This window comes from Carcharodon carcharias, chromosome 3, assembly GCF_017639515.1.
Source record: "Carcharodon carcharias isolate sCarCar2 chromosome 3, sCarCar2.pri, whole genome shotgun sequence".
NCBI lineage: Eukaryota > Metazoa > Chordata > Chondrichthyes > Lamniformes > Lamnidae > Carcharodon > Carcharodon carcharias.
Window position 1 is genome coordinate 68,389,421 of NC_054469.1, and position 27,746 is coordinate 68,417,166.

At 42.4% G+C, this 27,746-nt stretch overlaps 1 protein-coding gene across 13 annotated transcripts in view; it reads right to left on the reverse strand.

Moving 5' to 3' along the window:
• The window catches only part of crot (carnitine O-octanoyltransferase), a 90,612-nt gene that overhangs the window by 22,631 nt on the left and 40,235 nt on the right, over window positions 1-27,746 (reverse strand). For 5 of the 13 annotated variants that reach the window (XM_041183584.1, XM_041183587.1, XM_041183586.1 and 2 more), the window contains 10 exons: window positions 24,754-24,879; window positions 23,592-23,693; window positions 22,190-22,273; window positions 20,611-20,718; window positions 18,547-18,677; window positions 14,536-14,659; window positions 11,001-11,079; window positions 10,801-10,894; window positions 10,544-10,663; window positions 11-2,079 (listed from right to left, as the gene is read on the reverse strand). In XM_041183584.1, the coding sequence (XP_041039518.1) occupies window positions 1,959-2,079; window positions 10,544-10,663; window positions 10,801-10,894; window positions 11,001-11,079; window positions 14,536-14,659; window positions 18,547-18,677; window positions 20,611-20,718; window positions 22,190-22,273; window positions 23,592-23,693; window positions 24,754-24,879 (1,089 nt within the window). In that variant the 3' untranslated portion in view covers window positions 11-1,958. The other 8 variants (XR_005942580.1, XM_041183585.1, XR_005942581.1 and 5 more) reach the window with 6 other exon arrangements.

Here is a 27,746-nt window from a genome sequence, read left to right on the forward strand (position 1 = left end):
GGAGATCTCCTATTGTTAAAGGTCAATTTATTCTTCATGAATAATTATTGTCTATTTCCACATTGTTCAAGTACAGCAGTATTTCTCCAGGAGCAGAATGCATGCATTTAATTTCAGTAAGTAATGAAGAGGCTTCAATCCTATAGTCTTATTTTTTAAATGTAGAGAGAGAAAGATTAGTAAGTCTATTAGAAGTGCAACACCAATAAAAGAGTACTAATGGTTAGGGAGAAGGTGCCGTTCTTTTTCACAGTCTAGAGAAGAGCCCCAGGTCTTTTGTCTCCCAAGTGGTAGGGAAAGGGCATTTTGGAGAGTATGCAGATTATGTAAGTGGAGCCAAAGATATAGGAAAGACCCAAAAAAGGGGATTACAAAACAGATTTAGGTGCAGGACTTCAAAAGGTGAACATCTTTAGATTGCTCCCTTGCTACATGCTAGAATGGGGAAGGATAAGAAGGTTAGAAAGCTTAACACTTCATTCAAAGGTGCAAGTAAGTGTTTCAGAGGACCCTCGCACTAATTCCAGGGAAGAAGGAACTCTAATGCAACAGGTTACTTGCCAACAGGAAGAATACTAATGAACTGGAATGATGGGTAAATAGGGATAAATCATTTAAACTGGGAAGGAAGGGGTTCCAAAGAAATGCAAGCAAATAAAAACCAGAAGAAAAGGGAAAAATAGATGAGGCAAACGCACACAAGAAAATCTTGCGAAAAGGAATGAAGGGAATGAAAGAGAAAACTCAAATTGACCAGGTATAAGCAGAACAAGGCATTAGCTCGGGAAAAAAATCAAAGGGAAAAGGAATAGTGCTAAATACAAACAAAAAAATAAACTGCAGGGACCCAGATGAGTTCATTTGGCAGCGCTAAGTATTAACATAGGAAGCAATGCAGCTAACCTGCAGAATTTGGGGCTCTCTCACTGGCTGCTAAATCCTTTTTAAAAATAACTTCTCCACTTCCAATGGACAATATGTGCAGTGAGGTACGAGAGGTAGAAATTAAGTAAAACATTTGATACACTTAAATTTGAACTGTGGTAAATGGGAAAATAAAATTGACGCTAAACAAAATTCACCAGTTATCCAATTAGCACTTCAGTTATCACAAGAGCCTATTATCCATCGTGGATTAAGACAATCTTTCACAGGTACTGCAAGCTAGTATATTTCAGTTTTGAAAAAAAATCACATTTGATTAGTATGCACAAAGTTATTTTGCTAATTCTGCTTGCATGTTCAACCCGTACCAATTGGCGACTAACAACCATGCAGACCCTCGACACATTTCAATCTGTTGAGAGAGAAACTATTTCTTTAGAATGGGCAGCAATCACTATAGTCAGCTTCTTGCCAATGTTTCACCTTGGCAATTATCCAATGGATACTACAGAGTTAAGCAAAAGATGCCCAAATTTTGCATCCTAGTGATACAATTCAAAGATTAGTCCAATATTGATGTTCTACTTTACATACTAAACATTAAACAAATCCTTACTTCATATTTACATATCTTAAAAACATTTTTTAAATTCTAGACATTAAGAATCTCACTCCTACTTTCAGAATCCTAGAGCCAAAAAATGTTTCTATGAAATAAACAGACTAGTTCTGTCAAGGATTAATTAAAATGAATAATTATTTGTGACGTTTTCCTTTACAACACAATTAAAAGCTGAATCTAAAAATACAATGTGAAAATTGCCTTGTAATTATTCTATTTTTACTTCTGTGGTTTAAAGGTCTGCATTTTTTGCATTGTACTGTGCATAGTTTCAAAAATATTGCATTGATATTGCAAAGTAATGATTCAAAAAACATTGTTACTTCAAGTAAAATTTTGTAACATAGACTTCATAGGAGATCATACATTAATTACTACCATATTAATGCAAATATGTAAAGAATTAGCATTTCAGAACATTTTAGCAGCATTTACTCCTTTTTGGTATTGCTTAAAGCTGGGCCGCTATTGTTAACTTGATCATTTCATGAAAGGACTGAACTAGCCCCTTGTACAGTTCCTCTGCATCAGTCTCTGGACACGACTTCCAGGCGGAACAAGCTACGACAATCCTGTTAGGGCAAAGGACAAAATTCTGCACTGTTATAAGAACATTACTGTCTTCACTTTTCAAAAACAACACCATGTTCATGCCTGGAGTGAGAAGAATGGAATATTATTTTCATCATGAAGCAATCACATAAAAAAGCCACACAACATTGTGATGTCCCACCACAACCACTACCATCCCCACCCCCGCCACACTAAAGGAGAGTGGCGATTTAGTTAAAGGTTTTTTAATCTAGATGATTCAGGAAACATTTTATGGTATGATGTACCAAAGTTCTGCCCCACCTTTAGAATTTAAGATTAGCCTCTCTTTCAGCAAGGAGTCAGCATGTAAGGTGCTATGAATACATGGCTGCATTGTGCAATTTCATAACACGGTGCCAGCATTTCTAACACACTATTCCATTATGCCACCTTTCATTCATAATTTTTATCCACAAAAATGTAGAAAATTGAACCTGCACATACATGTTATGCCTCTCAAAATGTAAATTAATACTTGTTATTTCAAAAACATAATTATTCCTAGTGTACTATTCAATTTTTATGCAACATAGATGAGATTTAGGCATTTAGTGGGCAAAATCTCTCACGCTGAGTAACTTACTTTGTTAATGAGCTGACTGTAAGGCATAGATTAAGATTTGTTTAGGGGTTGGGAGGAGACAAAAGCTTTCAGAGAGCTGGCAAAAGGACTAGTTATACTAGTGAATATCAATGTTTCTGAAAGGAATCCTAGATTTTAAAAAGTCAGTTTGAACTATGTGCAATTAGCCACTTCAGAACTGTAAGAGAAAATTATAGTGGGACAAATGTTTAAATACATTTCTAAAGGTAGGTGGTGACTCATGTCAAAAAGTGACTGTTTCTGCTGACTAACTGCAGTATGTCCAAGATGGAGATCCAAACAATAGCATGATTAGAATATATTAAAATCCTGAGTTGAATGCAACGCAACCAGGAATTCATGCCAATCCAAGTATCTTATTGTGTGTCAAGGAACTATCATATTTTTCCTAATATTACTGTGGGATACTTTAAAACAGGCTTTATTCGGGTATGTATAAAAACAAAAAAACTGCGGATGCTGGAAATCCAAAACAAAAACAGAATTACCTGGAAAAACTCAGCAGGTCTGGCAGCATCGGCGGAGAAGAAAAGAGTTGACGTTTCGAGTCCTCATGACCCTTCGACAGAACTTGAGTTCGAGTCCAAGAAAGAGTTGAAATATAAGCTGGTTTAAGGTGTGTGTGTGGGGGGCGGAGAGATAGAGAGACAGAGAGGTGGAGGGGGGGTGGTGTGGTTGTAAGGACAAACAAGCAGTGATAGAAGCAGATCATCAAAAGATGTCAACGACAATAGCACAATAGAACACATAGGTGTTAGAGTTAAAGTTGGTGATATTATCTAAACGAATGTGCTAATTAAGAATGGATGGTAGGGCACTCAAGGTATAGCTCTAGTGGGGTTTTTTTTTTATTATATAATGAAAATAGGTGGGAAAAGGAAAATCTTTATAATTTATTGGGGGAAAAAAGGGAAGGGGGTAACAGAAAGGGGGTGGGGATGGGGGAGGGAGCTCACGACCTAAAGTTGTTGAATTCAATATTCAGTCCGGAAGGCTGTAAAGTCCCTAGTATGTCTGTCTGTCCTTGGCTTGCTGCATTGTTCCAGTGAAGCCCAACGCAAACTGGAGGAACAACACCTCATCTTCCGACTAGGGACTTCACAGCCTTCCAGACTGAATATTGAATTCAACAACTTTAGGTCGTGAGCTCCCTCCTCCATCCCCACCCCCTTTCTGTTTACCCCTTCCCTTTTTTTTTCCCAATAAATTATAAAGATTTTCCTTTTCCCACCTATTTCCATTATATAATAAAAAACCCCACTAGAGCTATACCTTGAGTGCCCTACCATCCAATCTTAATTAGCACATTCGTTTAGATAATATCACCAACTTTAACTCTAACACCTATGTGTTCTATTGTGCTATTGTCGTTGACATCTTTTGATGATCTGCTTCTATCACTACTTGTTTGTCCTTACAACCACACCACCCCCCCCCCACCTCTCTGTCTCTCTATCTCTCCGCCCCCTACACACACACCTTAAACCAGCTTATATTTCAACTCTTTCTTGGACTCGAACTCAAGTTCTGTCGAAGGGTCATGAGGACTCGAAACGTCAACTCTTTTCTTCTCCGCCGATGCTGCCAGACCTGCTGAGTTTTTCCAGGTAATTCTGTTTTTGTTTTTTATTCGGGTATGTGTTTGGTTCCATCCCTGTGGCTAACTAGAAACGGTAGACTGCATGGTTTAAATTATCAAAGAAGTGAGGTGTAAAATCAGCATTTGAAATGGAGATGAGTAAGCTAGGGGTGAGTTCTCAGCAGATACGGTGTGAATGGAATTAGCATTTTTAGATAAGTGGAGAAGTGTTTGATTGGCAAAGGGACATAGAAAATGTTTACAACTGGCAAGATAAATAAGGCGAAGTTATTACTTTGATTTTTTTTCCCAAAAGTGCTGGCCATAATGAGAACATGAAAGATTTTATATTCTGGAAAAAGTAACTTCTAAAGGTTGAAACAATGGAATTTACAGATCAAAAAGGGAGAAATATATTTAATGAAGGATGGAAGGTTATGTGAGGGTTGGCCGTGTGAGATCTGGAAAGGTGATTGTGTGAAACAGGCTTGGGGAAAAAGCCTTGAGCCACCCTGAAGAAGTTTGCTTTCCAGTAACCAAAGTTGTGTTAAAAGCCTTTGGAAGTCCATTGTCCAGTGGGTGCTTGTGGTAATATTGCTGGATGACTTTATAAATTTGGAATCTAATTGGACTGTTGCCTTAAAGGAGGTGTGTGCTTGACAGTCTGGTTAAGTAGAAATTTTGGGAACTATTATAACCGTGTAACTGTAATCCTGTGTGTGTTTAAGTTTTTTGTTAACAAATGTTTTAATTTAATCGTTAAAATCTCTAAAGATGGCAGCGGACTCATTACTTCTGACTTCAGTGCACAAGCCTTCTCGAAATCAACGTGAATTGCAAAATCTTTGTGATAGCTTGGCCAGGTTTCCCTTGTGGTTTTGGCCAGCCTGGCAAATGCCACCTGCCAGATCATAACATACCATATAAATATAATTAATTATAGAAAGGCATAGCTGGCCTTTTTGCAACTGAAAGAAGTGGTTAATAATTTAAACAATGAAAGGGTAACCTTTTATCAATTGCAGATGCTGAAAGACTTGTTACATGGTTTTTCTTATCTGTGTTATTCCATGAGTTATGCAACCTTTTCTGGGCATTGTGAAAATAATGGTGTCTTTTCCAGATACTCAGTGGGCATCAAGAGCCTTACACCTAAATTGACTTCATTACCTAGAACTCCACTGCTCAAGACATCAAATGATTTTTAAACCCAGAAATAAAACATATTTTAAAATTAACATCCTGAATCTGAACTTGTATTGAAGACTTGGGGCGGAATTTTCCCAAATATGCACTAAGTGCAGTAGCGGGTGGGCAAAATAGCGTCCTACCCGCCGACGGCGATGGTGGATTTTCACGCCATTTCATCCCAAACCCGCCACACTATTTATGCATTCCTGGGAAACACGCCATTTCCTCCCACTATTACCCCGCCACTGTATCACGCTGGCCGCCATGTTTAAAAGGCAGCTGCCAGCACGCCACTCATCACTATGAGCTCACCACCGCTGCCCGATAGAGATGGACGGCAAAGGAAAAAGGACCACAGACCCCGCAGTTTAATGACGCATTCCTCGAGTGACTGTTCGATGCCATGGAGGCCTGCCGATATGTTCTGTACCCCTGCTCTGGCTGCAGGAGGGGTGGCAATGTGGCCAATCGGGCTTGGGAGGTGGTGGCAGCGGTGGTCAGCACCAATGCCCTTCAGAAGAGGACAGCCACTTAGTGCCGCAAAAGGATGAATTATGTCTCCTGTTCCACCAAGGTAAGTCACTCTTTTCATCACTCTCAACTCTCACACTCACAAACCCAGCACACATCCACAGGGCCCTCACTCACTGCCAGTTTAAGGGACATCACCATTCACTCCCTCTTTTCCACAACTTCATTGTCCTCAGCCCATCCATGGGACCACTCACCACCCGCACAGGCCAGGCACATCTATCATCTGGCCTGGCAGATGTCCTGCTTACACTTTCTCCATCTCTATCCATGCAGGATAAGCTGGCACACAAGAGGAAGAGGTCACAGACCGGTGGCGGAATGCCTGAAATCAAGGTCCTCACGGACTTTGAAAACAGAGACATCCAGCTGGCCGGCAATGACTGGGACCGGTCCTATGCTGGTGGTGAGGTTGGCGCTGCTTTACCATGTGAGAATCCAGCAGTGCAACATCCATCAGATAACCATGCTGTGAGTGATGTGTTCATAAACCACTGCACTAATTATCTACCCTTGCTTCCGCAGGCACAGCTGCCAAGCAGCCGACAAAGTATATGATCAGGGCATCTGATCAAGCCCCAAAGAAACTTCTGAAAAGGAATCTGAAGGCACCCTCCTCGAAGTTCTGTCACAGCTCTCACCCACACCCTCCACCAGCACAGAGACACACACTTCGGTGGGACCTAGCTTTAGAATAGACATGGGATCACAATCTGGTGAGCACATCACACTGTCTGATCCACAGCAGGCGGAGGCAGATACCTCCCAGGTCCTAGGCACTCAGGGGACTGCTGGAGGCCAGAATCTGCTGAGTCCGAGTCAGATGACAAGCCTCTGGACTCGGTCATGTCACAGTTGCTGGAGTTGCAAAGGCAAGCCCGGGACCATCAAGAAGGGATGTCTGCTGCATGCCTCAGATTGCAAGGAACAATGGAGGAGTCTGCCCGCCTTCAGGCTGAGGTGATAGTGCCGGCATGCCAATGCGCTGAGGTCAACACTAGTAGGAATGCAGCCTCCATAGAGACCTTGGTCCAGGATGTTGCCCCTGCATTGCTGTGTGGGCTCAACTTCATCACTGACAGCATAGTTGGCCTCCAACAGTGTGTACGCGAGAGGGGTGCTAAGCAGCTCAGTCTCACTCCAGCTACTCCTTCCCCTCAAGGAGTCAGCCAGGGGCAATTGGGCACCCATAGGGAGGAGGATCAGCAGGTGTGCACTCCGGGCCCATCCATTCAGGTGACTCCGGGAATGATAGGCCCATCCAAATCCCCTCTTCCTGTGACCTCAGCAGCTGCAGCTCCACAGGCCGAGGAGGATGCCACTGCCACACAGCAGGAACCGAAAGCAGTACGGGGCCCACTAACTCTCGGCCGTCCAGACGACGTCCACCAAAGGCATCATGGACAGGGTGTCGCACTCAGCAGGCCGCTTCCACTTCTGCTGTGGATGTCTAGGGAGCACCAAGACTTAGAGGTAGTGTTAAGAAAGTTAAGGAGAATGAACTCTTTTGGAGTCAACCAAATAAACTAAATTAACAAAAGTTAAGGAGAATGAACTCTTTTGGAGTCAACCAAATAAACTAAATTAACAGAAGTTAAGGAGAATTGGTTCACAGCCTGGGCACGGGTGTTAATCACTTGTACATACTGTTCACTATTGTCAATAAGCTCTCAAGAATGTCTCCCTGCCTATGGCTCCTTGTTCTGATGAGCAATGCTCTTGTCATTCAGATTTGGAAACGTTCTGAACAAGATAAAGGCAGGTGTTTCAGTCCAGGGCCTCTTCCCTGTTCTCTGTGCAGCCTTCAGACCAAAGTGATGGTCCAGCCTCACACACCCTGGAAACATTACTGATGCTTACAACTCAGCAGTGCAGGTCATTACTGCCAGAATATAGTGGGCAAGCACCACAGAGCTCTCTCATTCTCTCGCTGTGTTCTCAGCACCTTTAAGGAGGAGCTGGCCCCCGTCTCTTCAGCATCTGTGACCACTGGTGCTGTGCTCCAGCTCCTGAAGGGCTCAGGTGCTGAAGGCAGAAAAAGCATCAGATGCTTTTAAAGTTTCTTGGCCGCGTCTCTATGATGTGGCCCGGATCAAGGAGTGCAAGCGAGCTGCCCTTGGCCAGATAGGAGTCAGACATTCTCAGAGGCTATGTGAAGATTTATGGAGTGTCATCACTAGATGTTGTCATCATCCTCCTGCAATCGAGCAACTATTAGGGCCTCCACTGCATCTTCATGACAGGAGCATTCTCACAGAGGGTATTCGCGCATAAGCCAGACTGGAGTCAACCTCCACTTATCTAGCAGCTATGAGGGCCTCACGAGCGTGCCTGCCTTGTCTAGCCAGTGCGTGAGCCTCATCCCAGTCATTGTCAACTCCAAAGACCTCCTCACCCTCATCCCTATCGGCGTCCTCCTCATTGGAGGAGATGTGTAGCTCCTCCATCTCCTCCTCAGCTAGTTCATCTCCCCTTTGGGGTGCCAGGTTGTAAAGGGCGCAGATGACGACGATGATGCGTAACGCTCTATGCGGACTGTATTGCATGGCTCCACCTGACTGGTTCAGACACCGGAATCTCATCTTCAGCATCCTGATGATCTGCTCCACCAAGTTGCAAGTTGCAACATGAGCCTCGTTATAGCATCGCTCTGCTGCAGTCTGAGGCCGCCCCACGGGTGTCATCAATCATATTCTGTCCCCAAGGAGCCATCCCTGCAACTTCTGTGGACCCTGAAAGACTCCAAGAATCTGTGACCGACTGAGGATGTAGGCGTCATGCACACTCCCTGGAAACCGTGTGCACACCTGCAGGATGTGTTTCTGGTGGTCACACATTCAGTAAGTGGAATCCCTTGTGGTTGATGAAGTCCACTGTGTGTAGCGACGGAGACCTGAGCGCCACATGAGTGCAGTCAATCGCACCCTGCACCTGTGGGAATCCAGAGATCAGGGCTAATCCAATTGCATTCTGGCTGTCCCGGTCCTAGGCGAAATGCACAAAGTTGTGTGCCATGGAGAAGATGGCATCCGTGACCTCATGGATGCATTTGTGGGTGGCGGTTTGTGAAATCCCACAGAGGTCACCTATGGAGCCGTGAAAGGAGCCACTAACATAGAAATTGAGCGCCGCAGTCACTTTCACAGCCACTGGCAGTGGATGCCCTCCATGTCCTCTTGGCGCCAAGTCCTGCAGCAAGTGGCAGATGTGAGCCACCATGTGAGTGACATGAGCAGCCATTGGTGACACTGGTTCCCGGTTATCTGCAGGAATGGCAGGTGGCGTCCGTAGACCCTGGGTGTCACTAGGCGCCGACCAGCACGTTTCACTGTGGCTCCTGGGCAGCGTGTGTGGGAGCCCCAGCAGTCCCTTCTTCCTGCGTTGCTGCTCCTGCCTTTACACGGCTAGGAGCCTCAGTCATTCTCTCCTTCGTCTTCTTCACTCTCTGTAGGCCATCAGGCATACAGCTAGGTCACCAGGCTCCATGATCCTGATGTGGTCCTCCTACATAAAAGAAAGAAAGAAAGATGTGGTTAGCATGGGTGTACTTAGCACCTTTCCTTCCAACAACAGCAACAGTTGCCTCCGAGTCTGGACAATAGTTGCCCCCCTCCAACCCCTCTGGCAACAGCAACAGTCGCCTCTGTGGCAGGGCGGCACTTCACCCAGGCCCCCTGGTGCCTTTGAAGCCTGCAAAGCAACAGAAGACCCTGGCGAGCTGTGGGAAATGATGCTGTTCACTCACCTCAGTTTCCCCCAAAGTGAAGGCCGCCAAGTGCACGTCACCTGTGTGCTGTTGTGAAACATGCCGACCTGCTTTCCCGCTGACGTGGATGGACAGTCCGGTGGGGTCCAGGAACCTGGCGGGATGGCCTTTCAATGATATGCTGATGTATTACAATGGGCTCCCCGATGACTGTTGGCGGGAAACACATTCCACCACTGGCGAGCTGAGCGGGAGGTTGTGACTTGCGTTCCCACCGTTGTGAAACTAATCGCGCCATATTGTCCGCACACGCCACCTATCATTCCTGCTGCCAGCAGGCACGGAAAATTTCGCCCTTGGAAAAGTTGCACAGTCGTATATTTATCTACATGTATGGAATTCAAGGATTGAGTTATTACATTGCTTGCTTTTACTACAATGTATATGTCTTCTGAATACCGTACAACATTTATTTGTCATTCTCATGGGAACTAAAAAAGAAAGCATAACAAAAATCTCTACACAACAACCTGTATTTAATGACTTTCATATAACAAAATGTCCCAAGGCACTTGACAGGAACATTATAAAACACAATTAAGACACTGAGCCAAATAAGGCAATATTAGGCCAGATGGCCTAAGGAGGGAATTCTAGAGTTTACGGCCTACGTAGCTGAAGGCACAATCACCATGGTGGGGCAATGAAAACTGGGGTGCTCAAGTATGTCAGTAGAATCTGATCGTCACTGAATAAAGATTTCTCCCATGCATTTTATTGCCACATTTCTTATATTCTACAGATACCCTGAATATGCACTATGACAATCACCTGTCATCTCGGATACGGTAGAAAAATCCATAGCCGTTGTGGACCATAGGAAGGACAGCACCCAAGATTGTAGTATATCCAACAAGGCTAGTTGAAAGAACAAAGTTTCCTCCACCACCACTGTTAAAACAAAAGAAACAAAGAAAGCAACTTAATGGCAAATTGTCATGAAAGCATACAGTGAGCTAACCCACATCTTACCTGTAACAGGTCATGTTATTTTTATTGTAATCTGTGAAACAGGGAACAAGAATTACCTTTTAGTAAAGGCAGGATCTGAATAGAGCTCTGGCACAGGAAGACCTTCCTGTTTAGCTACAAGCAGCAGACCCAGCAGATGTCGGTCAAAACCTAAAGTATTAATGTAATTGGAGCATTTAATTAATTATACATAAAATCTGCAAGTATTAATTTAGAAACTCAGTAAATACCAAATCAATGAAACCAAGCTACTTACCCCTGCCATTCTGGCAGTCATTCATCAGTTTGTAATGCTTTGCAAAAGATTTCATCATCAGCTGTTGACGTTTCATATTCTAGGATGGAGCATTAAGTAATTAAAGCACAAAAGGTTTCTCAACATTGTGAGTTGGAAACAGATTAAAGAAAAACATTTACAATTGAAGAACCCATAGTCTTATCCTTATTTTAGCATAGTTTGGAAAGAATAATTTGGTGCAATCTTAGTTCCCGTGGCTATACTTCTTGCCAATTTAAACCCACACATATGTATCAAAGTAAATTTACAAATTACTCATTTACATCCGTTCAGAAGGAAGCCTTTTTAAAATTCAGTACATATTACGTGGTCATTAAATTCAACTTCTAAATAGTTTAAAATTAGCAGTTAACGAAGGAGAACAAATAATACCTTTGATTAAAGGCCTGACTGAGCTGAAGAAGCAATAACGATACAAAGGTGTATATTTTCATCTATTTGTTTTAGCAAAATATTGTGAATATAAAATGGTGATGTCTGCCTTACATTCACACTGATTTTTTTTACATTAGTATTAATGAACAGATTAAAATGTACCCCAAAAGTTTAAAGTAAAGATTTTAGATATTATAGTATCTGTATTATCTAGGCACATAAAAAGAAAATGCAGGGTCATTGACTTTAATGATTGACATTTAAATGCATACATGACTGAAATGATTTAGTAAATAAGTAATGAACTCAGATATAAGGGTTAGGAAAATTGGACTGCAAGTACCAGATGAAGAAATAAGGCACAAAGCCTTAGTAGTTAGGAATCATTTAAAACACATAATAAACATAGATAAGAATTGGTTACTTCTGACCAAAGGGTAGGAAGAATGAATTAAACGTTTAAAGGTTCAACACGGCACGAAACTGCTATTAGCAAGCAGTGGTACAGTTTAAAGAAAAGAAACAGGGAGGGCTCCAGGAGGTAAAGCTAAAGCAGGTTGCAAAGCTGAAGGTACTTTTATTGAAAAAAAAAGGAGTGACAAGATGACCAAATCAAATTCATTAAAATTAGAGTTATCAGGAAATGGAATTAATTGGGATAGCTCACCAGACATGATGGGCTGAATGGCTTCCTCTTCTGTTGTACCATTCTATATAAGCTTACTACAATTGTAGAATTGAAGGACTGTAGTCCAACAATCAGCCTCAAATGAGTCTTAAGATTTGAAGGAAACTCCTTCCTAGGAAATTTGTGAAATACATTCCCAACTGTAGCAGTTAATGTCATGCCAATTACTCATTTCAAAAATGAAACTGAATAAGTATCTTGAAAGAGACTGAAGGTTATATAGAAAAGGACTGAAACAGATCATTCAATACTCCGAGGAATATTTATGCCACTGGAATAACGAATACATCACTTATGAGATGTAACTGGTGAGTGTTGAATAATATGAAATGCAAGGTTGGACTGATATCTTGATATTCTGCTTAATTATTCTTTTTGGACAGGAAAAAATTTAGCAGAGCTTTATTTGCAATTTGAATTCTGTTAGGCCTCTTCCTCAAGGCAAATGAGTGGGTTCAGTAGAATTTGTGAATAAACAGCTGCAGTATACCCATATTCCTGTGGGTGGCAGCTTTGACCTGCTGCCCATCTTTTTTGCCAAGGTACCAACATCAATTTGTACTTTGAGAGGAATCAGCAACCTGGGCTCAAATTGTGCTGGTTTTCCAAAGTAGAGTTATGATTCAAGCTTCCGCTCAAACCTTTTGGCATAATCACAAATGTAAAATCTTCTGTGAACTGATGCAATTGGGTAGCACAATTTTTTTTTGCCCTGCATCAAAAAATATTTATTGGTGTATTTAACGCACTAATCTAATGCATTGGGAATATCACAAAAATAAGCATTTTTAAGAGTGTCTCACCTGAGTAACTTGATTTCAAATAACTGAAAATGACTAAATAAAGTTATAAGCTATAAAAAATTACTAGTGTACATTAGACAATTTCTTAGTAAATTATGTATTCCTTAATACTTAAAGAAGTTCAAAATCTGCTTAAAAAGTTAAATTAGGAGAGCCTCCTCAAATGGAAGTAATCAGCAGAATCTTGCCATGCTCATTATTTTGTTCTGGGGGCATGGCCAGTTTTGTGGGAGGAACAATGTTTTTTTTTAAACCAGCGGTAATGATCACAGAAACTCAACTTAGGCACGACCTAACTTGTGCTTAAACTTTCCTGATCTTTTATGCTCTTTGGGCAGTTTCAGACAAATTGTGCTGGTAAAATGAGAGCAATCTAGCTCTACCCACAGCTGTTCAGTAGTGCTGGAGCCCCAGTTTACAAACACTGTATCTTGAACTTCGGTGATTACACAATGATTATAATTTTTAACAAAGTTCAAATCTTAATGTATGTATTACTTTATTATGGGGAAATAGCTGGAGATTAGGACTAATTGGATAGGTCAACTAAAGGACTGGTTTGAGTATGTTGGGCCGAATGGCCTCCTTCTATGTTACACATCATTTTATGATTTTAGACATAACATTCACAACAAGGGCAATCCACAGGCAATCAGCATGCACTCCAGAGATTAACTTTGTAAAAAAAAAATCAGCTGGTTAAAAAAAAATCCTACGACACAAATCCAATTCACCTTCAGGTATAAAATGAACATTCCTAGCTCAGTTTCATATAATTACTATATCAGGAAAATTACTTTTAAAGATGAACTGTAATGGTATAGGTTACATACAAAGGTTAACTAACAATGAATTTAAAACGGCAACTCAACTTCAGGCTTCAGAAGAGGAAGATAAACCATTTGCTCCTGTTCAGGATATCACCTGAACCTCATGATTGGAATTATGCTTTATAAAATATATCAGGAATTACATTTTCATGTCACAATGTTAGTTTTGAAAATTAAACTTCAGCTGGAGCACAAGAAATATTTTCCCAAATAACAACGCACAATAAAGAGAACAGCTGTCAGTCAACCCAATGAAGTAACTTTAGACATTGCATAAAATTATCATGTATATATGTGTATAGTTGCTATCAACTTTGCACCACACATCTAATGCCACCTTTAATGAATCCAGTTTGGACAGATTATCTAACAGTTTTTTTTAATGCAGTTATGAGATGTGAGCATCGCTGGCTAGGCCAGCATTTATTGCTCATTCCTATTTGCCATTGAGAAGGTGGATGGTGAGCTGCCTTCTTGAATCGCTGCAGTCCATGTGGTGTAGATACACCCACAGTGCTGTTAGGGAGTGAGTTCCAGGGTTTTGACCCAGCTACAGTGAAGGAACAGTGATTTTTTTCCAACTCGGGGTGGTGAGTGACTTGGAGGGGAACTTCCAGGTGGTGGTGTTCCCATGTGTCTACTACTTATGTCCTTCTAGGTGGTAGTGGTGATAGGTTTGGAAAATGGCGTCTAAGGAGGTTTGCTGAGTTGAGCACCTTTCTGCTAGTTTGTGTTTAATTATATTATTTAATTATATATTTAATTATAAAGTATTGTTTAATTAATTGAACACCTACAGAAGCTGCTGGATCCAGCATTGCACTACACCATTCCACAGCCTCAACAGTGCAGGGCCTCATTGTCTCAGTTCGGCCATGATAAAATCGTCTCGTTGTTGCAGTCTCGTAACAGCAGCCAGGTCTGTGAAGAATTGATTTGGAGAGGCATGTTACTTGGCGTAGTTATTAAAAAATTATAAACATCTCAGATATTGTCAGGTGAGCCCACACTCTTGGGGCAGGATCTTCCAGTCAGCGAGCGGGGGCGGAACTCCCGACGTCACCCCGCATCATTTCCATTTTCAGGTCGGTGGGGTCGCAGCCAAGTCAGGTGCGCACCCACCGACCTAACAACAGCCTATTGAGGCCATTGGAAAACCAATTAAGGTCACTAATGGACCTGCCCGTCCAACCTTAAGGTTGGCGGGCAGGCCGGGAGCCCTGGCATGCTTCGTAAAAAGCATGAAACCTAATCCACGGGCGGGATGAGGTTTCATGAGGGTATTTAAATTTTATTAAAGGTTTCAATAAAAGTTATGGACATGTCCCAACTCATGTGACAGCATTATCATTTGTATGACAAATTTTAATTCTGAGCCAATCTCCCTGAGGCAGTGCTTAGCCTCAGGGAGATCAGTCCGCACTCCCGGTTGAGGGAATCGCCCCCGCCCGCAGAGGGAGCGCATAGCACTTTCGAGCGGACATCACGCTGGGTGGGCCTTAATTGGCCCGGCCATGTACAATGGCAGTGCGTCCCCAATTGGGGGCACCAATCGGAGGTGTGCCTGCCCGCACTTGCTCCTGCACTTCCCCCACCAACGGGGGGAAAATTTTTCCCTTGGATTAAAAAGAAAAGTGCAATGTAGAAACACTGGTATACTGCAATATTTCACAAATGCATGTTCCACCACTCCTCTTGCCTAAACCATGCAGCTGAAATTAAAGGCATGCAAAAATAGAATGGCAAACACTGTGTTACCTGATGGTTACAACTCATTGGCTTTTAGACTAAAGTTATAGCAAACCTCTTTAGTTGCAAACTTTTGAAACATAAATTGAAATTGAAGTGAGGTTATATATGACAAAATAACAAGAAATTAATTGGAGAGAGAGAATGGTGCAGGAACTCGCTAACCTTCCAGTATTTTTAAACCAATAATGTTTCTCTGAGACAGTGATTCTGCCTTTATAGTCCATCCAGCGGACCAGAAAAAGACTAGTTAAACCTGACAATATTAACGGAAATTAAAACAACAGTGAAGATTGTAAAGTAAACTTCAAACACCCTGGCTGGACTCAAAACTGCTGCCTGTTTCTCGAGAAGATGAGTCTACTACACTAAAACCAGTGGTGTCATATCCTTAATAAAAAAGCAAAATACTGCAGATGCCTGAAAACTAAAACAAAACAAAAAATGCTGGCAATATTCAGGGGGTCACACAGCATCTGTGCAGAGAAAAAGAGTAAATATTTTCAGGTTGAGATAAGTGCTGACGAAAGGTCATCGTGAACTGAAATGTTAACTCTGTTACTCTTCACAGATTGTGCCTGGCCTGCTGAGTATTTCCAGCATCACTCTTAAAGTATCATTTACTCAATGCAAAAGCTTTACATCAACTATGGTTTCCGTCAGGTAAGGTAACTAACAATGCGTATGCTGGTGGCAGCGCTTGTGACATCATCCTGTAGATGGGGGCAATGCTTAGTGTTCTCTTCAAAAGAGAATTTGAAATAGCTGAAGAAGGCAAAATCCTGGATATGACTTCCAAAAACTAAGCTGCTTGGCTAGGAGCTTTCCAAAGATCAAGCTTCTGAAAATAATATTGACGTTTCTTGTTTGCGAATTTGCATTTGGATTATTAATGCCAATAGCAATTCTGGATGTAGCTTCACTGCACAGACAGAGGGCTGCATTTTATCTGCCCTGGCCAGGTGTGTTTTTGGCATTTGTCCACCCCACCACCTTCCCACCCACCCACCCCAGAATTCACCCCCATAATACAGAGGTGGCGAAGGTGGATGTTTTTGGGCTCCAAAATCAGCAACCTGCCTACCATAATTAAATAGGTAATCAAGGGTCAATTAGGCTTATTATCAATTGATAATATCCAATTGACCCTGATAATATGCAGCCCACACCGTAAAACGTTTGGCTTGGGCAGTCAGGCAGGAATGGGCAACCTGATTTTTAAAAATAATCTCTTCCAAAGGTGGGAAGGAAAGGGGGTTCTAACTTCAGGGGCTGCCCTTTGCCGATCGGGGGGCAGCCCCCAAAGATAGAAACCCCCTCCCTTTCTTCCTAGCCACCTGCAGCTTTAAACTCACCGGTCCCCACACCTCCTCCCTGACCTGCCCAAACTCTCCTTGTCCAAGTACCTGGACTTAACCTGTTTCCATAGGTCCCTGGGCCTCCTTCCTCCTCCTCCTGCAGTCCCGGCAGCACCCACTAACATGCTTTTGGTGCTGCAGGAACGATGGAGCTGCCGAGCAATCTGATTGGCCGGCAACTCCCAAGGGTGAGATTACCTCCCCAGTGAGGGTCGGAAGTCCCACTGGCCCTTGTTTAGCCCACTGGTGCATTATGACTGTGGGGCGAACCAGAATGGAGCAGGTTGGCTCTATGCCGACTGCTTCTGGGGACAAGTCGTCCGCACCCACTATAATATTCAGCCCATAGTCTGTAAAAATCTTTTCCAACAGAACATGTTTGACAATGAATGTAGTTTTCCCACTAATCCTTGGAGCTCGACAATGGCAGGATTTGGAGCTAATCAGTTTTGTACTCTTGAAAGAGGTAAGAATGGGACCTTAATTGACTAGTGCTTCAAAGTGTTTCATTAAACCTGGACTTTGAGAAAATGCCAATACATGACAAATGGAATCCTGCAACATTATAACCCCTCAGTCTGAGTGCAGCTGCAGTTTACGTTTGTCGATGAGTAAATGGAATTTCAGCCCACAATAAAAGTTTGTTTGATGTACCAATCTGCTCATCATACAAAAGAATGTTTACAAAGTTAATAAAAATCTTCCACCTTAAATATTTTCCTTTTAAAACAGGGTGGTTAACAAAACATTACTGTTGAAGGAAAGAAGTTACATTTATATAATATAGTTCACAACCCCACTCAATGCAGCTACAGTTCTAATTTCAGAGAACAGCAGTCAAATAGCATGCAGCAAGGTCCCATAAACAGCAATGAGACAAATTACCAGATAATGTATTTTACTGATGTTAATAAAGGGGTAAGTATTGACCAGGACATTGAGAAAAACTTCCCCGCTCTTTGATATTTTTCATCAACCCGATAGAGCTTTGATTGAAATCTGAGATCTGGCACCACCGACTTTACAGCTCTCCCTCAGTACTGCATTTGGCACATTAGCCTAGATTTTGTGCTGAAATATACACTCTGGAGTGGTGTCTTGAAACTGCAATCTTCTGGTTCAGAGGCAAGAATGCTATCACTGAACCACATCTGCCTTACTTGAACAAAACAGAAGAAAGTAAAACCAAAGAACTTACATTCAGATTATCTAATATTATTTAATGTCAGTGACTATTATGTGATACAAAAACAAAAATACCTGGAAAAACGCAGCAGGTCTGGCAGCATCTGCGGACAGAAGCACAATTAACGTTTCGAGTCCGAATCACCACCTTTAACACCTCTTTGTCCTTTTGTTTTTGACATCTGTTGGTTATCTCCACCTATCACTGGCCTTCTATCCAGCTCTACCTGTCCCATCCCCTTTAAACCAGCTTATATTTCACCTCTCTTCTATTTTTACTTAGTTCTGTTGAAGGGTCGTTCGGACTTGAAACGTTAACTGTGCTCCTCTCCACAGATGCTGCCAGACCTGCTGAGTTTTTCCAGGTATTTTTGTTCTTGTTTTGGATTTCCAGCATCTGCAGTTTTTTACTATTATGTGATAGTTGTTTTCAGTTTAATAACTCAGTGCCTTGCAGTGGAAGTGTGGCTGTGGAAGAAATATGATATTTGCTTTATACCAGGTCGTGATGCTTACCGTCGATGAAACCTGTAGTAGGCTAACTGAAGTGCAAGTTGTACAAAGATGTCTGGGTGAAGCTTCTTGCTTTTGATTAGAGATTTTCCAAATGCAGTGAAGGCATAACTGACAATTTGGACATCCAATGCCTGGAAAACCAAACGAGTTACTAAAATCATGGAAAATTATTACATAATTTATTACATAAGGTTTAAAATTATACCATAAATAGATTTATGTTTTCATTCCAAAGGTAATTACTGTAATTTATACATGTAGCTTTTCCTCCACCTCCAAGTACTTCAATTCAGCAGGCTATCTATCACAACACCATGAGAAAGGATTTTTTTTTTGTTTTCAATGTGCTCATCAAGATGAGGGAGGATAGTACTAAAGAAGTCTTCTGATTGTGGACATCCCATATTAGCAAAAGCACTCATTCCTGGGTCAGATATAGTACAGCTAGATTCAGAATAATGCTTCCTCCACTCTGCCCAACAATGGCCAGGATTTTCTGGCTCCATCACAGGTGGGACCTGTTGCGGACAAGGCAGCGCCTCAGCCAGAAGTCCACTGACTTGTGGCAGGACCGGAAGATCCCAACAGCGGGTGGGTGCGGAAAATCCTGCCCGATGGAACTTAGCTCCAACTTTACAAAAGCACGTTCTCCTGCAGTGGTGCAACATCTGCTTCCATTAGTGTTGAAATTTTAAGGCAATGTCAATGAGGAATTGGATGGAGACTGCCCAAACTTATTTTACATAGCGCACAGAGGAGGTCTTCTTCACCTCTTGATCGGTTATTTAGCCCTAGACCGAGGGGTAAAATAAAAAAAATCGGAGTATTTTCAATCAATGCTAACTGTTCTTTAACTCAAAGTGCAACTTCATGCTGGCCAGAAATGTATGCTCAAATGTATAATAATCAACTTGTTAGAAAATACAACACAGCACAGCCATCCTTTAGAATTTCACCCTGGTAAGATCATTTTTCTATGAAACCAGTTTAATCTCCTACAAAAATGACAGCAAGTATCCAAATTAGCCATGTTTGTGTGGTCCTGGATGATCAAATACAACTATAAACTAAAAGCCAGATACTTTACATAAGTGTACATCTTCTGACATTGGTTGGAATATGATCAGAAATAACAAGTGAGACAGTCTTGTTAATCAGAGGGCTTGATACAAGTCTTTTAGGTTTAAGTGGCATATATGATGGTGTAACTAATGCTGTGGTTCTACTAACAATTAAATATTTATTCAAATGGAAACAGAACAGGCCTCCTTCCAAACTTCCGTGATAGGGATTTTTAAATGCGAGAGGACTGTGAGTGCAGCTGTTATGATCTATTGAAATAGGGTTCATAATGTAAATTAGGTTGAATCAGTGAGCACACTCCTAATTCAACAAACATATTTTCATTTGCAACATTCTGCAACAAAGTGTGAATACTAGCTAAACTGGCACATTGGAAGAGAACAACTATGCCAACTAATTAACCCATATGACACCAAAATAAAATTCCTTTCTGCAATGAATAATTGGTTTAATAACTTGCATTTATAGGGCAACTTTAACATAGCAAAAAGTCCCAAAAGTGTTATCAGACAAATCTGGCACCACAGTGATATCAAGGCATGACCAAAGGTTTGGTCAAAGAGGTAGATTTTAAGGAATGATTTTAAAGGAGGAGAGAGATTTAGAGTGGGAATTCCAGGGTTTAAAGTCTAGGAAGCTGAACACATAGCTGCCAATGGTGGCGTGATGAAAATTGGGAATATTTAGGCTACAGGAGTGCAGAGATTATGGTAGACTATACAGCTTGAGGAGGTTACAGTAGTAGGGAAGGGTAAGACCAGGATGAGATCATAATATAGGGATGAGAAAATCTATTTTCTGGATCTTAGTGGGGGCCAATTCTATGGCTGATGACTCTCCTGAATCATGAAGAGGCACAAAGTTGTCAAAGACATATCAGATAAACATTGCATTATTGGCCCCTACATTTATTGGAAAAGTAGCTATGTGCTTATTAGGATATAGGTGTAGCTCACTTATCTTTACAGAACTGACTCTTACCTGCTTGTAATACTGCTGCTTAGCTTGATCTATGTCATTTAGAACCCTCTGATCCAACGCAAAAACCAGCTCCTCTGGCAAAGCCAGGTCACGTACTGCAGTCGATCCCTGAGAGAAAAGTGGTAAATTATGGCTTCAAATTAGAAGGTATGTAGTCAACCCTTAGTGGCTATCTACGAAGTAAAATTCAATTTTATCCCCTTAGTTTATAAGCAAGTATGCCTCAACTTCTTAAAAACTATTATAGAACACAAATATTATTCTAATAACTACTTCAGACTAATAAAGATTTGTTTCCCCAATAGATTAGTTTGTGATATTTATCCAACCTAACCTACTCATGTAGGAGGCCTGACTCTTTGGCAAAAAAGGGTCCAACTTAAGAGGCAAAGATATTTAGCTAGGGTCACCATGCTTGGGTCATTATATGATGCTGGGATAGAAAACCAATCATCTGCAACATTTTCACATGCATGACCAGCCTGTAGTTTTATTTTTATCCTTTCATGGGATGTGGGCATTGCTGGCAAGGCCAGCATTTGTTGCCCATCCCTAATTGCCCTTGAACTGAGTGCCTTGCTAGGCCATTTCAGAGGGCCACATTGCTGTGGGTTTGGAGTCACATGTCGGCCAGACTAGGTAAGGATGGTAGATTTTGATCTCTAAAGGATATTAGTGAAGCAGATAGATTCTTATAACAATCAATGATAGTTTCATGGTCACCATTACTGAGACTAGCTTCTAATTCCAGAATTTGAACCCATGTTCCTAAAGCATTAATCTGGGCCTCTGGATTGCTAGCCCAGTGACAATACCATTATGCCACCATCTTCCCTAGAGAGGAAGGCTGAAAACCCAATATATGAGAAGAATGTAGACTGAAGGTGATTCAGGTTAAGATGATGAAAATTCAGTGTTTATGTATATTATACACCTGCAATTACTTCTCAGCAGTTCCAGATAAGAAGGAAATTGAGTTTAATAACAGGATGCCAGGTTTTTTTTTTATATTCTATTTGCTTAAAATATAAAATACATTTAAGCTACTGCCTTGACAGTGGTATTCAAACGTGATGAGCAACCAAACGACAGAGAAAAATAATCTACAGTGTCATGCCCACGGTACAGTCATGTAACATCTCTCACATTATCATCACTGATTTTTCCTAAATAAATGGAGTGTTGAGGAAAAACTTTACTATAAAAGCTTTAATACGTCATAAAACGTAGTTATATCGAATTGGCAAAAACTGTCACACGAATCATCGCTGTTACAGACACAAAATATTTAACTTTGTATTAAACCAAGTACTGCTGGTGACAGTCAAATAAAAACAGAAAGGCTGGAGATACTGAGAAGGTCAGGCACCATCTCTGGAAAGACGAACAGAGTTAATGTTTCAAGCTGATAAATGGTGTCAGAATAGATGAAAGGTCATCGACCTGAAGTGTTACCTGTTTCTCGCTCCACAAATGTGACCTGATCTGCTGAATATCTCCAGCATTTTTGGTTTTTATTTCAGGTTTCCAGGATCAGCAATATTTTGCTTTTGATGAAAGGCATGTATTGTTTTCTTACCTTCCATTTGCCTTCCACCGACTTGATAGTCTGATCAAGGTAATAACACATGGAAACCATGACCATGGCATCGTAAGGAGAATGCTGAGACAAAACAGAACCAAATACATTATCTGTTTTAACACAATAATTTTCGGGTTATTTGACATCACTAGAGATTTTTTTGAATATTGCTGAAGAGAGAGATGTGTTGCCGAAGCTCTTTATCTTGCACGCATCAGGACAAATGCAAGGATGCCAAATTTCCAAAGATCACAACAATTTCTAATACAGGATTGGTTGGCAAGTCGATTCTGGTTGGCCGAAGCATTGCTTTAGAGAAAGCAATGGGGAACAATAGGCTCCCCAAGCTCAAGGGTAATTTGAAAAAAACCACAATGCTTGGACATATTCCTTTTGTTTGCAGAGAACGAGTCCCCGAGTATGAATGTGTATCGCTTCTAGCAAGTGTAAATGAGCCATATTGCAAGCTTGACTGATTATCTTAAATTAGCCATTAGTGTAGCTATTAGTGCACTCAGGATTGTTCAGCAAGTGCTGCCCCATCACAGTATCACATCTAATAGTAGACATTTTGTATTGGGTTTTGCAAGTGTAGGCTATGCTGTGCCTATTATGAACAGAGAGGGGAACATGTTGTTGATTTGATTATCCAAAAGGACATCTTGCCTACCACACAACTGAGCAAAGACATGTATGAATTTCAGTGGCAGTGCAATGCCAGGTACATAGGCCATCCATCCCAACAATTGGCAAATCAAATCAAACAAGTGCTTAGGTCAACGCCTGGTGGTCCATCAGTTTTACTCTTTTTTTTGTAGTGGATTTTGATACAACGCTGTTGCTTGATAGGTCTTTTCAGAGGCAGTTAAGAATCATATGCAGGCCAGACCAGGTCAGGACCATAGGTTACCTTCCCTGGGCAGGCTTTGACAACAATCTGGTAGTTTCGTGGTCACTGTTATTAAGCCAGCTTTTTATTCCTGATTTATTTAATTAACTGAATGTAAATTTCCCAGCTGCCATTTGGCATTTGAACTCCTATTTCCAGATCATTAGTCCAGCCCCCTAAATTACTGGTCCAGCAACAAAGCCAAATACTACTAATTTGAAAAGGGCTGAGTCTCTGAAGCTGTCTGATTGAGGCTCTGAAGCTGTCTGATTAGTAAATTGTACTAGATACCAATGATTTCTCTGACAGCATTTTCCAAACCTGTGACCTCTACCACCAAAAAAAAAGTGAAGATAGCAGGCAAAATGGGAACACCATCAGCTGCAGAGTCCCCTCCAAGTCACAAAGCATCCCAAGTTAGAAATATATCACCGTTCCTTCATTGCCTCAGGATGAAAATCTTGGAACTCCCTACCTAAGATGTAGGCATCTTTTTTCTGATTCACTTACATCACAGTTTGAACCAAAAGTTCCATTGGAGAAACTGAGGCAATTGTATGACTTGTCACCCCATCGGACAGTTGGGTTTCCAGTTAGTGCCGATAAACATATCTGAAAGCAGTAACCAAAACACAATATTGGATGCTTCTTTATGCATACACAATGTATCCAAATATTATATCTGCTAAATCAACGTAAAGCCACTATTTTTCAATATGAGCTTATACTTTAGTGGCACACTGAAATCACAGGAAAATGGCAACTAATCTAAGACAACAAAAACAGGAACATTGTAAAACAAGATAGGGCACAGTACCGCATAGGGAGATATTAGGACAGCTTACCAAAAGCTTGATCAAAACAGTAGGTTTTAAGGAGCATGTCGAAGGAGAAAAAGAGAGGTAGAGGCAGCAAGGTTTAGTGTGGGAATTCCAGAACTTCAGGCTAAGAATGATGAAGGCATGGTCACTGATGGCAGAGCAATTAAAATTGGGAGTGGAAGAGATCAGAATTCGAGGTGCACAGATACCTTGGAGGATTGTGGGGCTGGAGGAGATTTCTTTTTATTCATTCATGGGATTTGGGTGTCGCTGGCCAGGCCAGCATATGTTGCCTATCCCTAATTGTCCTTGGGAAGGTGGTGTTGAGCCGCCTTCTTGAACTGCTGGAGTGCATCTGATATAGGTGCACCTAGCCAAGTGGTTATGGTACTGGGCTTGTAACCCCAAGATCAAGAGTTCAAATCTCACCATGGCAATTATGAAACAATGTAATTTCATCTGAATAGGAATAGATGGAAACGTGTTTGTACTCGAAAGAGTTACAGTGGTGTTAGGAACAGGATTTTGTCCCAGCGACACTGCACAAACTGTGATATAGCTCCAAGTCAGGATGGTGCGTGGCTTGGAGGGGAATTTGCAGGTGGTGGTGTTCCCACGCAGCTGCTGTCCTTGTCCTTCTAGGTGGCAGAGGTTGCAGGTTTGGAAGGTGCTGTCAAAGAAATTACAGAGCGAATAAAGGGAGAAACCATGGATAGCACAAGTGACTCTGATTTTCTATTTCTGTATCGGCTGCATGCACAAATCCCAAAGAATTCAGTCGGTTTTCATTTAGAAGCTCCTATATATGTATGATTTGTTTTTCTATATAGATAGATGGTTCACCTACTCACTTGAGAGTAATCTTCAGGCGTTCCATGGGGACTGGCATCATCCAATGATAGTATGAACAAGGAGCTCTGAATTTGTTCCAATATAGTCAAATTCTTGGGATCCAAGTCAATTAGATATTCCCGTATCTACACCAAAATGTTGAAAAGAAAATTATCCTGACAGAAATGAAAATGCCTCCGCTTCAAAAAATCCCTATGACAAAAATGTAGCAGTTATCTCAATAATGAATCATGGTTTTGCTTTCTTTTCTTTCTGTCATGGTACAAGTCAGGTACACTCACGGCAAGCCAAACAACTGGAAAAAGCCTTGTCTGAATTTTGCTTGCGCATATTTGTGATTGGTTACGCTTTGAGTTTGAAAGACAGATAATTAAGTTTAATTAAAAATGATCAAGTGAAGGAGAAAGTATTTTTCTGTTTTGTAAAAAATATGTTGTCCGTTTGATGTAATCAAAGAACGGTAACTAGTTATAGAGAGACTCCACAGATGATCAACACCAAAATGCCATGTAAAAGTTGATACTGAAAAAACATTGTGGCCAGTCCAGTTCCCACCGCTGCCCCAGTGATTGAGCAAAAGCCTTTCGTTAATATATTTCAACTACTGGTTATATCGTGGAAGCGATTAGAATAATACTTCACTAGACTGTGGCTTAGGCTGCAACATACTTAATATTCTAATAGATAGACGAATGAACAAAGCAATGGTCAGAATTTTCCGGTTTTCATGCCGAAACATCCCAAACCCGCCTCATTATTTATGCACTCCTCATTCACCCTCCCTCCATCACCCCGCTGTTGCATCACGCCAGCTGCCATGTTTAAAAGGCAGCCGCCAGCTCGCCACCACTGCCCGGGAGACATGGCCAGCAAAGGAAAAAAGACCGCAGCCCTTCAGTTAAATGATGGGTCCCTTGAGCGACTGTTGGATGCCGTGGGGTCTCCTTCACCCCCACTCTGGCTGCAGGATGGGCAGCAACGTGACCAACCCGGCTTGGGAAGCGGTGGCAGTGGTGGTCAGTGCCAATGTCCCTCAGGAGAGGACAGCCACCCTGTGCTGCAAGAGGATGAATGATCTCCTCCGTTTGGCCAGGGTAAGTCACTCTTTTTATCACTCTTAACTCACACACTCACAAACCCAGCACAGGGCCCTCATTCACTGCCAGTTAAAATGACATCACATTCACTCCCTCACAGCCCATCCATGGGACCGCTCACGACCCGTCCATTCACATTTATCATCCGGCAGACGTCCTGTTTATACTTTCTCCATCTCTATCCGTGCAGGACAAGCTGGCACACAGCAAGACAGAGGTCACAGACCGGTGGCGGAATGCCTGAATGCCTGAAATCAGGGTCTCACAGACTTTGAAAACAAAGCCATCCAGCTGACCTGCGAGGACCTGGACCAGTCCTGTGCTGACATTGAGGTTGGCGCTGCTCTACCAAGTGAAGATTCAGCGGTGCAACATCCATCAGACAACCATGCCATGAGTGATGTGTCCTCTTTCACAGGCCACTGCCATGCACTAATTATCTCCCCTTGCTTTCGCAGGCGCATCTGCCAAACAGCAACAGAGTTCATGACCCAGGGCCTCCAATCAAGCCCCGAAGAAACCTCTGAAGAGGAATCTGAAGGAACCCTCCTCAAAGTTCCGTCACAGTGCTCACCCACACCCTCCACCAGCACAGATACACACACCCCAGTGGGACCTAGCTTTGGAGTAGACACAGGATCACAATCTGGTGAGCACATCACACTGTCTGATCTACAGCAGGCAGCAGGCAGGGACTTCCCAGGTGTCTGGCATTCGGAGGGCTGCTGGAGGCTAGAAATCTGCTGAGTCTGTGTCAGATGACAAGCCTCTGGACTTAGTCATGTCACTGTTGCTGGAGCTGCAAAGGCAAGCTAGGGAAAATCAGGAAGGGATGTCCGCTGCATTCCTCAGATTGCAAGGCACAATGGAGGAGTCTGTCCACCTTCAGGCTGAGGTGCTCGTGCCGACATTGCAATGCACCAAGGTCAACACTAGTAGCATAGCAGCTGCCATGGAGACCTTGGTCCAGGACGTCGCTCCTGCACTGCTGCATGGGCTCAATTTCATCACTGATGCCATAGTTTGCCTAGAAAAGAGTGTATGCGAGAGGGGTGCAGGGCAGCTTGGTCTCACTCCAGCTACCCCTTCCCCTCAAGGAGTCAGCCAGGGGCCTGCGGGCACCCATCGGGAGGAGCATCATTAGGTGCACACTCTGGGGCCATCCACCCAGGTGACTCTGGGAGTGACCAGCTCTTCCGAATCTCCTGTTCCTGTAACCTCAGCAGCTCCAGATTCACAGGCTGAGGAGGGTGCCACTGTCACACAGCAGAACCCTGAAAGCAGTCCAGGGCCCTCTAAATCTCAGCCCTCCAGAGGACGCCTGCCAAAGTCATCACACCAGGGCGTCGCAGCCAGCAGGCTGTGTCCACCTTTGCTGTGGATGTCCGGGGAGCGCTAAGCATACAGGCAGGGTTAGGAAAGTTAAGGAGAATTAGTTGCGCAGCCCGGGCATGGGTATCACTTGTACATACTGTTCACTATCGTCAATAAACTCCTAAGAATGTCTCCCTGTCTATGGCTTTTTGTTCTGATGAGCAGTGTTCGTGTCACTCAGATGTGAAAACTTTCTGCACAAGATAAAGGCAGGTGTCTCAGTTCAGGGCCACTTCCCGGTTTTCCGTGCGGCCTTCAGGCCAAAGTGATGGAAACATTACTGTTGCCTGCAACCGGGCTGTGCTGGTCATTGCTGCCAGAATGTAGTGGGTAGGTGCCACAGAGTTCTCTCATTCTCTCGATGTGCTCTCAGCGCCTTTAAGGTGGGGCTGGCCCCCATCTCTTCAGCATCTGTGACCATTAATGCTGTGCTCCAGCTTCCAGCTCCTGAAGGGCTCAGGTGCTGAAGGCAGACAAAGCATCAGATGCTTGTAATGTTTCTTGGCCACATCGCTATGATA